The sequence below is a fragment of the Sciurus vulgaris genome (assembly GCF_902686455.1).
Source record: "Sciurus vulgaris genome assembly, chromosome: 15".
Classification (NCBI taxonomy): Eukaryota; Metazoa; Chordata; class Mammalia; order Rodentia; family Sciuridae; genus Sciurus; species Sciurus vulgaris.
In genome coordinates, this window is record NC_136476.1 from 60,776,809 (window position 1) to 60,791,473 (window position 14,665).

Genomic DNA, 14,665 nt, shown 5'->3' on the forward strand with positions numbered 1-14,665 from the left:
TCCCTAAGGATGGCTGAAGACTGTTGAAATACTCTCCAACGAGCTAAATAAGAGCAACACACTCACATACCACTGTATATAGCACTTTTGGTTGGTATATGTACTATTTCATATCTATCACTATGTTTGCAATTTTAATAAGCAGCCTTGTTGAGAACATTGTATCTATGAATAAGCTGTGTGATTAAAAAGGATAAGGGAAACACCAGGTTATACAAATGATCTGAGAAAATCTACATGAGCGTTAAGAGAAATGAGAAATTTCAACTTGTCTCTTTTATATGCTAAATTAAAACTACATAAAAAATCTAAGTATTTTAAGATGTAAAATCATTTATTTTAAAATTTAGTGAAAATGGTGAGTGAAAGTAAACATTAATGTTTTAAATCCAGGGAGCATAAACCATGAGCAAAAGTTTCTTCTCTTGTTATTTCCCCTTTAACTCCCAGTGCTCTTGGCCTCTTTATGATGTCACCTCTGAACATCACCAAGCTGAATGTACAATATTTAAGTCCTGGCAAGTCATAGGTGGGAAAAATGTCTGTTCCAAGATTGTAAGTCCTTTTGTCAAATTTTCTGATTTGAAATAACTGAAGTTCTCTAACTAGCTTGACACTTATCCTCTGTGGTGTTAAGTGATGTTTACTATATTGTTATTATTCTGTTCATAAGCAAGAGAGAATGTGTTTAAACAGAGACATACATTCTCAAGCAACACCATAGGCTATTTTGATGCAAGGTTTAGATAGTTCATTCACTTCAGCAAAATAGATGTCTTGGGATAAGTCTTTTTTACTGGAGGTCTTACTTGATTTCTTATCATATTGTATTTTGAGGAAGAGAATAAATAAATCATTGTTCTAAGGGGGATTATCACCTCTCTGAGGAGGAAATTGGAAATTTTGGAAACAAGCATCATATATGTCACCGTGACAGAAGAGGGCTACTGAGCTTTAGAGGATATCCATCAGAATGTTAAACCTTTAATACATGGGGCCTCCGCGCAAAAGAAGACCAGTCAATTGTTAATTATATCCCCTTGAGAAACACTACGTATGTGAAAGAATTCTTCAATATTAAGGAGATTATCCAGACCTGGGAAGCAAGTTTGATGATAATAGTTTCCTAATTTATTTTCTGTTAAAATGAGGTAGGAAAAGAATACCTTTCAATTACATAAACCTTTTAACAGAAGGCTGTGAACAAAGGTGAAGGAATGAAATTTTGAAATATAAGAGTGGTTGGGTTTGTTTTAACAGTACTGTTAAAGAGAAGATGAACCATAAATCTTAAAAATAGAATAGGATATCCAAGGGCATTGGTGCTTACTTCCTTATAATACAATCATTATTTTAAAGATAAATCTTTTGTAAGGTTTGAATGTTATTTGTCATGATTACAGTCAAGACTGAGGGATTTGATGACAATTACAAAGTAAACTGTTTTGGCATTTCACATGCCAGAATAATACTATATCTTAATTACTTAAAAACATTTTAGTTCCGCACAATATCAATAATATTAATGTTATCATGAGCATTGCATGACTTCAGAGGACTTAACCATGATTCAAAAACTACTCTGGCTTTATGGCAATTTTTTATAGTGGTATTGTAGTATAATTCTAAAGCTCTGCTATAGAAAATATGATAAAATTCATGATCGGATGCCCTGTAAAGTACAATAAAGAACACTCAAAAATTTTTAGCAATGTATTTCTTTGGATTCAAGTGAGAACTCCCAATCTATTTAACATGGAGAATTTGAGATGCACACACAATAATTTCTATTCTATTTGTCTTTTAATTATAAGAATGATAGGGCTTTAGTTTTAGGCTAAACATTTCTGTGTCCATAACTACCAACTTTCACTGATAAAGAAAATCTTCCTCTTGAGTTCATTTTCCCCCTCCTCACTTATTCTTCTTTACAACCTTGGGTCTATCCAAACCTCAGCTGCTCCACTTGATAGTTTCATCTTTTCTTGCCTTGGCCTCCTGCACCAGCTGTCAGTCAACTCAGTCCTTCCATTTATAATGTTGAATAAGACTAAGTTTTCTCTAGGAAGTGTGAGAGATTTTCACAAACATTTGGTCTCATGTCCACTGTTTATTTTATGTTTTCCCTCCCTTGAGTTGCTTTAATAAAGGCTTCCCTTAGTGTCTTAGTTTGGAGATTCTCCTTGATCTGGAAAAAGGTTTGTCGGTCTGGCCACTAGTGATATTTTATGCCAGATAATTTGGTTGGAGTGAGGGACTGGGAGAGGGAGGACAGCAGTATCTTGTGCATTGTAAGATGTTAAGTAGTATCTGGGGTCTCTACCCACTAGATGCCAGTATCATATCATATCACACAATTATGATAGCCAAAATATCTTCCAATATTGCAAAATGTCCCCTGGGTAAGTAGGTCAAAATAAATCCATTCTAAGAAACTGTTCCAGAAAACGCTAGAGAAAGGAAATCTTCCCACCCAAAGAACCATCCTTCAGCAAGACAATGACTGCAAGGCATTGATTGACCTCTCGAGCAAACACAAGAAGATTGAGAGATTATAGTCAGTCTCTAAAACACATTCTGGCAACACCTTTTACGACCCTATTTTCCCTGTTGTTAGGATATCTGGGGACATGCTTATAAACAGGAGTCTGTGGACAATTCACATTGTTGAAGCCCTTGAACTTTTAATTTATGTATTTTTAAAAGATATACAAGCAGAGGTATAGAAATACAGTAAAAGGAAAGAATAAAGGCAGGTGTATTTTGTGTCTAAATTAAAATTATTTTAGACTATAGAAAACAATTTAAAAAGTTGGTTAAAGTATATCCCTTATAAAACATTTTCTGGTATAAATATAGAAATATATTTTTCTGCTAAAAATTAAAATCTCTTATGTCTCCTACATTAGCACTTCAACTTTTTATTTTAAAAAAACCCTAAATTTAAATTCCTTGTTTAACTCAGAGACACATTATCTTTTGCATTACTAACAGTGGAAAATGTCTTTACACCAAAACTCACAAATATTGAGAATAATTTTGAATTGATTAGATATACAGACCTGAAGTAAAGGCAGACTTGTGGCTTCTATATCCCATTTTATCTTGGCTAATGTGAGGAATTAATTGTTGAGTTTCCTTATGCATATCTGGAAACCTTAAAAATTATTTCACCAAATTGTACTATATTTTTTCCTTATAGGATAAGTGATTAGATTAGAATTTTCTTAGTTTCATGAACTTAAAATCAATTTAAAAAGTTAGAAATATATTTACATTTGTAAAAATTTTTCAAAATAATAAAATAATAGGAGACATACTAATAGTTTACTACTTTTAGTAGAAAATTTTATAAGAAATATCAAAAATAGAACCTGATTTAAAAGAATAGCCCTAAGTGCCAGAGAAGCAAGGAAAAGATCTTCCTACTAGCAGAACTAGATTTTGGGGAGAAAGTAGGAAAATGTTTTCTGATATAAAAAATTGACTTGATTTAATTGCTTATGTCAATGTATATTTACATAATGAGAGGGGACTGAGGTATTCAGTCTACTGTTATTTTGAGGTCCTATAAAATCTCCTAAGTAAAAATGCAAATGATAAAAATTTATTGAATTGTAACTATAACCTAATCAACTGTTAGAAAGCTATAGGGATTTTTGACCACAGCAGAAACTTATGTTTTGCCAGATTTCATTGTGCTTTTCCAGATTTCATTGTGTTTTTTGTTTCTTCACTTTCTTCAGAAGTTGTTTAATTTTTAAATATTTATGCATTTTCTAGGTACTTTTATCATTGATTTCTAGTTCAATTGCTTGGTAATCAAAAAATATGCTCTAGAGGTTATATAAGACATTAATGGACCATGCTTATCTACCATTTTGAAAATTCCATGTTTACAAATTTACTGTTTCATTAACCTGAAGCATTTTCTCTTCCAAACATTTGGAATGAAGGAATTCTTATTCTTCATGGTTGAGCATCAACATTTCTTCAACAGAGTCTAAAATATACGTTAGCTAGATCCAAACTTAGAGACACACACATAATGGCTCAAATAATTTTGGTGCATGTATTCAGTTAAGAAAACATTAGCCTAGATAACTGACAGGTAAATGCATGCTAAATTTCATTCAATTAATTTATTCCTATTTTTATAGAGTAACAAAAATGTACCAGGTTTCATGCTGGGAACTTCATTACTTAATTGAAGGTATCAAGATATTGTGGGGGTTTTTTGTACCTAATATTTTATTTTTTTATATACCATTAAAATAAGACACTGAAAGTGTGCTTGTTCCTGTGTGTATGTATAAGCCTCAGACTTGCTCATGATCAGCAATGGCTCTATGACTAATACAGAAAAATATTTTGGCAACATATCTTACTGTTGGTTTCGATTAAAAATAAATAAAAATTGGATGATAAAACCCCATGGGAGCAAAGTTGTTTATTCGAAAATAAACAAGTGAGAAATTATAAATGGACAATAGTTTACAACGCAGTCTAATTTATAAGATTTTCCTAGAGAAAAAAAAAAAAAAAAAAAGAAATCCCATGTTAATACTTATAGTATACATTGATACACACACACACACATGCACACACACATACATACACACACATTTATCATTTGGTGACTGGGATTTGGTTAACATTTGAGAATAATTTGAGGATGTGCTTTCATTTGAACATAGGGGTTATAAAGTAATGTATTGGCTCAAATTTAATTGCAAGGAAATTTGGTGTGGGAGGTAGGAAAAATAATTTGAGCATAGTTTTTCAATTTAAAAAGATTTAAAATGTATATATTATAGATGTGGCAAGTTGGTTCATCCTCATGGCTTAATTCTATTGAACTCCAAACATCTACACATTTGTTCCTATCTCCCATACTGAAGATGAGCTTATCTTACATGATAATGGATATCTAAGAATGCAAAAATATTTATCAAGTTGCTGGTGGCATGTGTTTATGTATAATAATGATCATCGAATGCAGAATGCAATGGTTTTATAGAAATTAATTAAATTTTTTCCCTTTTATTTTAATAGCCAAAAAATAAACTATGGGACATATGATAATTATATTCCAGGTAAGAAAGAATTCAATATTTATTGTAAAACACACATTATTAATTCTAAAAAATCATTATCTTTTATTCAGAAGGGTAAAGCAAAAACTATCATGGAACATAATTATTAATAAACATTTTATTTCCCAGGGACTCTTTCTTACATGGTCACTGAATACCTTCTCAGTAAATTGTTGTTTTAAATCCAAGTAAGATTAAACAAACACATTCAGTAACACAAAGGTGGACATATTTTCATGTTAGAAATTATACAGTTAGATAATCTTACAACTTCTCACCCAATTTCTTCTAACTTCCTAAAAGATTGTATCCAGTTTATAATTGGCCAAAATGTCATTATTAGATAAGGCAAATGCATCTAATTTGAATTACTTTAATTATCGAGTATTTTTCCCTCATTTACTGAGCTTAAATGTACCTTCCCTTCTGTACAGTTTTCCAAATGATCCTGAGGACATCTTTAGGAGACTAATAGGAGAGATTTATCTTCTCTATACACAGTGATACTGAACATATTTAAACACAGTGACAATATCTCTCTCTGGCCTCATTTTTTACTTAAATATTCCTAATCATTTATATTATAGTTTCAAGGAAATTTCACCCTCCCAGTCACCATTCAGTATTTTTTTTCAATAGTTTTTCATTAAGCATGTCATTAATAGCAATTTGATTCTTGTGCTTTATTAGCATTTACTCTTGTGACTTAGAAAATGATTAACTTAAAGGATTTAAGCCTTCCCTCTCAAGGTTCAATTATCTATTTATTGCATATTTTATGGCAGGCATTGTCTAAACACTTTGGCGGAAACAAAAATAGTTAACACATTTTTTCTTCTCAGAAGAATTATATTCTAACCCAAAAAAACAGAAAGCAAAACCTAGATTACAAGTGATAGTAAGAATTAAAGAAAAGTAATAATGTTTCTTTGCAGCTATTTTATAGATTGTATTAGATTCACAATGACTATTTTATAAAGTTATCCATAAAACTGGTTGAAATAGAAAAATCAGTTTTTGTTTTCCCATGTTGACCAAACAGAATTTTAAATATGATCAAATAAATAAAGCTATAATTTGAATCATTCGTTTATTCATTTACATGATATGTATTGCACCAATTACCATTTCAGTTCTGATGGAATCTAACCATTTAAAAAGTATATTTTGTCTTTCTTCTTTTAGTCAGTGAATTAAGCAAAAAATCATGGAATCAGCAACACTTTTCCCTGGCATTTCCCAAACCACAACGACCAGGAAAAAAAAGGAGATCAATACCTTCCCAGCTACGTGATAATACAACTCCTGTAAGTAGTGGAAAGATCATGTACTTAGTATAGTAAGTACTTACTAGTAATAATCTTGTGAAATTATTTAGATTTATTCTGTTTTATACATCAGAACTGAGCCACAGATTTCTGTGATGATGGAAATATTTTATACTTTGCAGTCAACATGGCTATTGAACACATGAAATAAGGCTAGTATAATGGATTAACATTTTTACAATTAACTTTAAGAAAATTAAGATCATAGACGACTGTTACATAATATATTGAATAACACATTTAAAGATATTTCAAATTCTACTATTTGGAAAAATATAAATATATATTTTATTTAAATTTTACTGTATCACTTAGTTCATATTGACTCTTTGTTTAATAGCCCTACATCATATAAAATGTGTTTAAGAGACAAGAAATCTAGAGACCCTAATTTATGGTTACTATAAATATTTAAGAAATGTTAACCAGCTGGAGAAACTTGATCATACACTCAAGAAATTACACACATTATGCCTTGATGGAGTTCTAGTGCTTCCTCACTTCTGGCAATACAGAATACAGGATTCTAAGCATTAAAAGACAAAAATTTCACAATGTTTCTAGGGTGATTATGGTTATAAAAATATTTAAATGCCCAGCAACTATAATTTATTTTAGCAAATAAATTCCATCAGTAGTGATAAATTTTCTTTTTTCTTTATTCAATATATTTTTCAATTGTTTAACATTCATAGAAAAAAAAATCTTGTTCTTGTCCTTTAGTTTTTTTTTTTTTTTTCTTGTAAACAAATGGGATACATTTTGATTCTCTCTGCATGGAGTAAAGACATACCATTCATGTAATCATAAATTTACACAGGGCAATGTTGTTTGATACATTCTGCCATTTTTTTCCCTGTTCCCCCCACCACTCACACCCCTCTTTTCCCTCTATACAGTCCTTCCTTCCTCCATTCTTGCCCTGCTCCCTAATCCTAAACTTAACCCTAAACCTAACCCTAACCCTAATGCTAACACCTCCCACCCCCATTATATGTCATCATCCGCTTATCAGCGAGATCATTTGTCCTTTGGTTTGTTGAGATTGGCTTATCTCACTTAGCATGATATTCTCCAATTTCATCCATTTGCCTGCAAATGCCATAATTTATCATTCTTTATGGCTGAATAATATTCCATTGTATATATATATGCTACAGTTTCTTTATCCATTCATCAATTGAAGGACATCTAGGTTGGTTCCACAATCTGGCTGTGGTGAATTGAGCAGCTATGAACATTGATGTGGCTGTATCTCTGTAGTAGGCTGATTTTAAGTCCTTTGGGTATAGGCCAAGGAGTGGGATAGCTGGGTCAAATGATGGTTCCATTCCAAGCTTTCTGAGGAATCTCCATACTGCTTTCCGGAGTGGCTGCACTAATTTGCAACCTTACCAGCAATGTATGAGTGTACCTTTTTCCCCACATCCTCGTCAACACCTATTGTTGCTTGTGTTCTTGATAGTCGCCATTCTAATTGGGGAGAGATGGAATCTTAGGGTAGTTTTGATTTGCATTTCTCTTATTACTAGAGATGTTGAACAGTTTTTCATATATCCGATGATTGCTTGTACATCTTCTTCTGTGGAGTGTCTGTTCATTTCCTTAGCCCATTTGTTGACTGGATTATTTGAATTCTTGGAGTAGAGTTTTTTGAGTTCTTCATAGATTCTGGAGATTAGTGCTCTATCTGAAGTCTGATTGGCAAAGATTTTCTCCCACTCTGTAGGCTCTTTCTTTGCATTGCTGATGGTTTCCTTTGCTGAGACAAAGCTTCTTAGTTTGAATCTATCCCAGTTGTTGATTCTTGCTTTTATTTCTTGTGCTATGGGAGTCCTGTTAAGGAAGTCTGATCCTAAGCCGACATGTTGAAGATTTGGACCTACTTTTTCTTCTATAAGATGCAGGGTCTCTGGTCAGATTCCGAGGTCCTTGATCCATTTTGAGTTGAGTTTTGTGCAGGGTGAGAGATAGGGGTTTAATTTCATTTAGTTGCATATGGATTTCCAGTTTTCTCAGCACCATTTGTTGAAGAGGCTATCTTTTCTCCATTGCATATTTTTGTCACCTTTGTCTGGTATGAGAAAATTGTATTTATTTGGGTTTGTGTCCATGTCCTCTATTCTGTACTATTGATCTACCTGTCTATTTTGGTACCAATACCATGCCGTTTTTGTTACTATTACTTTGTAGTAGAGTTGAAGATCTGGTATTGCAATACCCCCTGCTTCGCTCTTTCTACTGAGGGTTGTTTTAGCTATTCTGGGTTTTTTATTCTTCCAGATGAATTTCATAATTGCTTGCTCTATTTCTGTAAGGTACATCATTGGGATTTTAATTGGAATTGCATTGAATCTGTATACCACTTTAGGTAGTATGGCCATTTTGACAATATTAGTTCTGCCTATCCAAGAACATGGGAGATCTTTCCATCTTCTAAGGTTTCCTTTAATTTTTTTCTTTAATGTTCTGTAGTTCTCATTGTAGAGGTCTTTCACCTCTTTTGTGAGATTGATTCCCAAGTATTTTATTTTTTCGAGGATATTGTGAATGGGGTAGTTTTCCTAATTTCTCTTTCTGAAGATTCATCACTTATGTATAAAAATACATTGGATTTATGAGCATTGACCTTGTAACCTGCTACTTTACTGAATTCACTTATGAGTTTTAAAAGTTTTCTGGTGGAATTTCCAGGTTCCTTTAAATATATAATCATGTCATCAGCAAATAGGGATAGTTTGAGTTCTTCTTTTCCTCTTCGTATCCCTTTAATTTCTTTGGTTTGTCTAATTGCTCTGGCTAGAGTTTCAAGGACAATGTTGAATAGAAGTGATGAAAGAGAGAATCCCTGCCTTGTTCCAGTTTTTAGGGGGAATGCTTTCAGTTTGTCACCATTTAGAATGATATTAGCCATGGGCTTAGCATAGATGGCCTTTACAATGTTAAGGAATGTTCCCACTACCCCAATTTTTTCTAGTGTTTTGATCATGAAGGGGTGCTCTATTTTATCAAATGCTTTCTCTACATCTATTGAAATAATCATGTGATTCTTAACTTTAAGTCTTTTGATATGGTGAATGACATTTATTTGATTGCTGGATGTTGAACCTACCTTGAATCCCTGGGATAAAACGCCCTTGATCATGGTGCACTATCTTTTTAATATTTTTTCAATGCGCTTTGCTAAAATTTTGTTGAGAATTTTTGCGTCGATGTTCATTAAGGATATTGGTCTGAAATTTTCTTTCCTCAATGTGGCTCTGTCTGGTTTAGGTATCAGGGTGATATTGGCTTCATAGAATGAGTTTGGGAGGGTTCCCTCATATTCTATTTCATGGAATACTTTGAGGAGTATTGGAATGAGCTCTTCCTTAAATGTTTTGTAGAACTCGGCTGAGAGCCCATCTGGTCCCGGACTTTTCTTTGTTGGTAGGCTTTTGATGACCTCTTCTCTTTCATTGCTTGAAATTGATTTGTTTAAGTTGTGTATGTCGTCCTCATTCAGTTCAGGTAATTCATATGTCTCTAGAAACTTGTTGATGTCTTCGAAGTTTTTTGTTTTGTTGGAATATAGAGTTTTCAAAATAGCTTCTAATTATGTTTTGTATTTCACTCGTGTCTATTGTGATATTTCCTTGTTCATTCCGAATTTTAGTAATTTGAGTTTTGTCCCTCTTTCTCTTTGTTAGTGTGGCTAAGGGTTTATCAATTTTGTTTATTTTTTCAAAGAACCAACTATTTATTTCGTTAATTTTCCGATTGTTTCTTTTGTTTCAATTTCATTGATTTCGGCTCTGATTTTAACTATTTCCCGTCTTCTACTACTTTTGGTGTTGGTCTGCTCTTCTTTTTCTAGGGCTTTGAGCTGTAGTGTTATGTCGTTTATTTGTTGATTTGTACTTCTTTTGTTGAATGCGCCCCATGAAATAAATCTTCCTCTAAGTACTGCTTTCATAGTGTCCCAGAGATTTTGATATGATGTGTCTTTGTTCTCGTTTACTTCTAAGAATTTTTTATTTCCCTCCTGATGTCTTCTGTTATCCATTCATCATATAATAGTGTATTTTTTAATCTCCAGGTATTGGAGAAGTTTCTGTTTTTTATTTTGTCATTTATTTCTAATTTCAATCCATTATGATCTGATAGAATATGAGGTAGTATCTCTATCTTCTTGTATTTGCTAACATTAGCTTTGTGGCATAAAATATGGTCTATTTTAGAGAAGGATCCATGTGCTGCTGAGTAGAAAGTGTATTCATTCTTTGTTGGATAGTATATTCTATATATGTCCATTAAGTCCAAATTGTTGATTGTGTTTTTGAGATCTATGGTTTCTTTATTCAATTATTGTTTGGAAGATCTATCCAGTGGTGAGAGAGGTGTGTTAAAATCGCCTAGTGTTATTGTGTTGTGGTTTATTTGATTTCTGGAATTGAGAAGGTTTTGTTTGACATACATGGACGAGCCAATGTTTGGGGCATAGATATTTATGATTATTATGTCTTGCTGATTTATGCTTCCCTTATGCAGTATGAATGTCCTTCTTTATCCCTTCTGACTAGTTTTGGCTTGAAGTGAACATTATCTGAAATGAGGATGGATACTCCAGATTTTTTGCTGTGTCCATGTACATGGTATGTTTTTTCCCATCCTTTCACCTTAAGTCTATGGATATCTCTTTCTATGAGATGAGTCTCTTCCAGGCAGCATGTTGTTGGGTTTTTCTTTTTAATCCAATCTGCCAGTCTATGTCTTTTGATTGATGAGTTCAGGCCATTAACATTCAGGGTTATTATTGTGATATGATTTGTATTCCCAGTCATTTGACTCATTTTTGTTTTTTGACATGATTTGGTTTCTCCTTTATTTGGCTATTCCTTTAGGCTAGTTCCTCCCGTTGCTGATTTACATCATTTGTTTTCATCTCTTCCTCATGGAATATTTTGCTGAAAATGTTCTGTAATGCCGGCTTTCTTTTTGTAAATCCTTTTACCTTTTGTTTAGCATGGAAGGATTTTATTTTGTCATCAAATCTGAATGTAAGTTTTGGTGGGTATAAGATTCTTGGTTGGCATCTGTTTTCTTTCAGGGCTTGGTAAATATTGTTCCAGGCCCTTCTAGGTTTTAGGGTCTGGATTGAAAAATCTCCTGATATTCTTATTGGTTTCCCCCTGAATATAATTTGATTCTTTTCTCTCGTGGCCTTTAAAATTTTGTCTTTATTTTGTATGTTAAGTATTTTCATTATAATATGCCTTCGTGTGGGTCTATTGTAATTTTGTATATTTGGAGTCCTATAAGCCTCTCGTACTTGATTTTCCATTTCATTCTTCAGATTTGGGAAATTTTCTGATATTATTTGATTGAATAGATTGTTCATTCCTTTGGTTTGTTTCTCTAAGCCTTCCTCAATCCCAATAATTCTTAAATTTGGCCTTTTCATGATATCCCGTAATTCTTGTAGATTCAGTTCATGATTTCTTACCATCTTCTCTGTTCAACTTTGTTTTCAAGATTAAATATTTTGTCTTTAATGTCTGAGGTTCTATCTTCCAGGTGTTCTAACCTATTGGTTATGCTTTCTATGGAGTTTTTAACTTGGTTTATTGTTTCCTTCATTTCAAGGATTCCTGGTTTTTTTTTTTCAGTATCTCTCTTTATTGAAATGATCTTTTGCTTCCCATATTTGCTTTTTAAACTGTTGATTGGTGTGATCATTTAATGCCTGCATTTGCTCTTTCATCTCCTCCTTCAATGCCTGCATTTGCTTGTTCATCTCCTCGTTTACTTCCCTGATTGTTTTAATTATGTACATTCTGAATTCCCTTTCTGACATTTCTTCTGCCGTGCTGTTATTGGGTTTTATTTATATAGTATCTAGGTTTGTTTGGGACATTTTCTTTGGTTTATAGTGTCTCTGTAGATTTCCCGTATTTCACCTCCCAGCCTTCAGTAGCCTGAATTCTTGGAGGAACTTGATGATGCAGTGCTTCTGAAGAAAGCTACCCCTAGCCTGCTACTGGTTCCAGGGCTGGGGGCTGGCTCTGTGTGGAAAGGCTCTCACTGGGCGGCCTGCTCCAAGAAGCTGGTTGTGGAAGTAGCCTGCCGCTGGAAGGAGCAGGGCTGCCTGGGGAAGACTCTAGCTGCCCTGCCCTGCTCTGAGAAGCTGCCCCTGTCTGGGCCTGCCATCCAGGCCAGGCTTCACCCGGTGGGAGAGACTCACCCTGTGGCTCTATGTTAGTCCGAGTCTCTCAATGCCTCCCCTTCTTGAATCCTGGGTTCTGGAGTGACGGGAGCTGCAGTCACCCTCTAGTCTGCCATCTTGGATCACCCTGCCCTTTAGTTTTTACAAATATTTGGTTAGAAGTTGAAAATAAAATGCACCACAACATGCACTGAGTGTTATTGATTTTATCATTTCAGTTACCTCTCTGGTGATCATGAGTTTATATCTTACCAAGGAGGAGGAATGTCAGGCTTTCACCTATAACCACTGGTGATATTCTCATTTCCAGAGACCTGGAAAGTGAAAATATAGATCAAGATATGCCTGAACTTGAAACTATTAAACATTAGAGGCTAACTTGTTTCTAAGTTCATGTAGAAATGAAGGGTAAGCAAAACAGTCCAAGAATGCTCATGAACACAGATTAAAAATACATAAAAAAATGAAAGCTTCCCCTGATTGCAAGAAGAGTTTCTAAGATGTCATTAGTCAATGCTGGTCTCTTCTAATTTTAACATAAAATCTTGAGGGACTTTTGAACATGAGAAATAACAATCCATTAGTTTTAAAAGTGATGAAATCCAAAAAGCAGAATAAACTATGAAATCTATAAATTATTCACTTTTTAATCACAACATCTAAACTTTTTTTATGTTTGAATTTAGGCTATATTTAATGTCTGTTTGTAAAAACTGCATAACTGAAATTTGTTCTTCATTATTCTAACGAATTCAGGCAGTTGATGAAACTAAATTGGAAGGACCAAAACAACCACCACTATGGATGCACCGTTCCTTAATGAGAATTTCAGAGAGACCATCTGTGTATTTAGCCGCTAGGAGGAAGCCTCCACCTAAACCCTCTGGTCCCAAAGAAGGTGAGGAGAAACCATTAGATACGAAAGAAGAGAAAGAGAAACCTGATTCAGAATTAGAAATGAAAGAGAAGAAAGACTCAAAGAAAGAGAAGGATGAAGAAAAAGGATCTAAAGCTGGCAAAAAAGGTAAAAAAGATTCAAAGGAGAAGGATTCAGGTTCAGAATCTGAAGGTGGCAAAGGTGGAAAGAAAGATAAGAAGGGAAAGGGCAAGGGGTCTGGCGGAGAATCTGAAGAGGAAAAAGGTGGAAAGAAAGATAAGAAAGATAAGAAAGGAAAGGGCAAGGAGTCAAGTGGAGAATCTGAAGATGAAAAAGGAGGAAAGAAAGATAAGAAAGATAAGAAAGGAAAGGGCAAGGAGTCAAGTGGAGAATCTGAAGATGAAAAAGGAGGAAAGAAAGATAAGAAAGGTTCAAAGAAGGGCAAAGAGGACAAAGACACAGCTGAAACGGAATCTGAAGAGGACAAAGCAGGCGGAAAGAAAGATAAGAAAGATAAGAAAGGTGCCAAGAAGGGCAAAGACAAAGAGGCAGCAGATACAGAAACTGAAGAGGATAAAGCAGGCGGAAAGAAAGATAAGAAGGATAAGAAAGATAAGAAAGGTGGGAAGGACAAGGAGTCAGCTCCAGAATCTGAGGATGAAAAAGCAGGCGACAAGAAAGACAAGAAAGATAAGAAAGGCGCCAAGAAGGGCAAAGACAAAGACAAAGACAAAGACAAAGACAAAGAAGACAAAGACACAGCAGATGCAGAGTCAGAAGGTGAGAAACCGGAGAGCAAGAAGGATAAAGACTCCAAGAAAGATGCAAAGAAAGGTAAAGGTAAGAAGGGAGAGAGTGAGTCGAAGGATGATGTCAAGAAAGAGTCCAAGAAAGACAAAAAAGATAAGAAAGACAAGAAAGACAAGAAGGGCAAGTAGGTCTTGGAAAATAATTCCAACTGAAAGATCTATCTAAAAGCATGTTCGGTGAAAAGTTTTAGTTGTCTGGAATTGAATTTATGAGTGAAAAAGAAGCCTCAAAGAACTCATTGAATAATTTTTTAAAAGGCGGCAAAGAAGGACATAAGGTGGACTCAGCAAAGATTCATAAAATGTAAGAAAAATTTTAAGAAAAATTAAGGAAAGTTTCTTGGAAGGAC

The 14,665-nt window shown here is 33.9% G+C and overlaps 1 protein-coding gene across 1 annotated transcript; it reads left to right on the forward strand.

The window, feature by feature from the left end:
* Positions 1–2,391: 2,391 nt before the first annotated feature.
* On the forward strand, positions 2,392–14,444 carry CYLC2 (cylicin 2; the record flags this gene model as incomplete). The annotated part of the gene is made up of 5 exons (XM_079112151.1): positions 2,392–2,402; positions 5,056–5,096; positions 6,282–6,410; positions 13,390–13,527; positions 13,663–14,444. The coding sequence occupies 5 exons, from the start codon at positions 2,392–2,394 to the stop codon at positions 14,442–14,444; spliced, it is 1,101 nt and encodes a 366-aa protein (XP_078968277.1).
* Between the last annotated feature and the right edge of the window lie 221 nt (positions 14,445–14,665).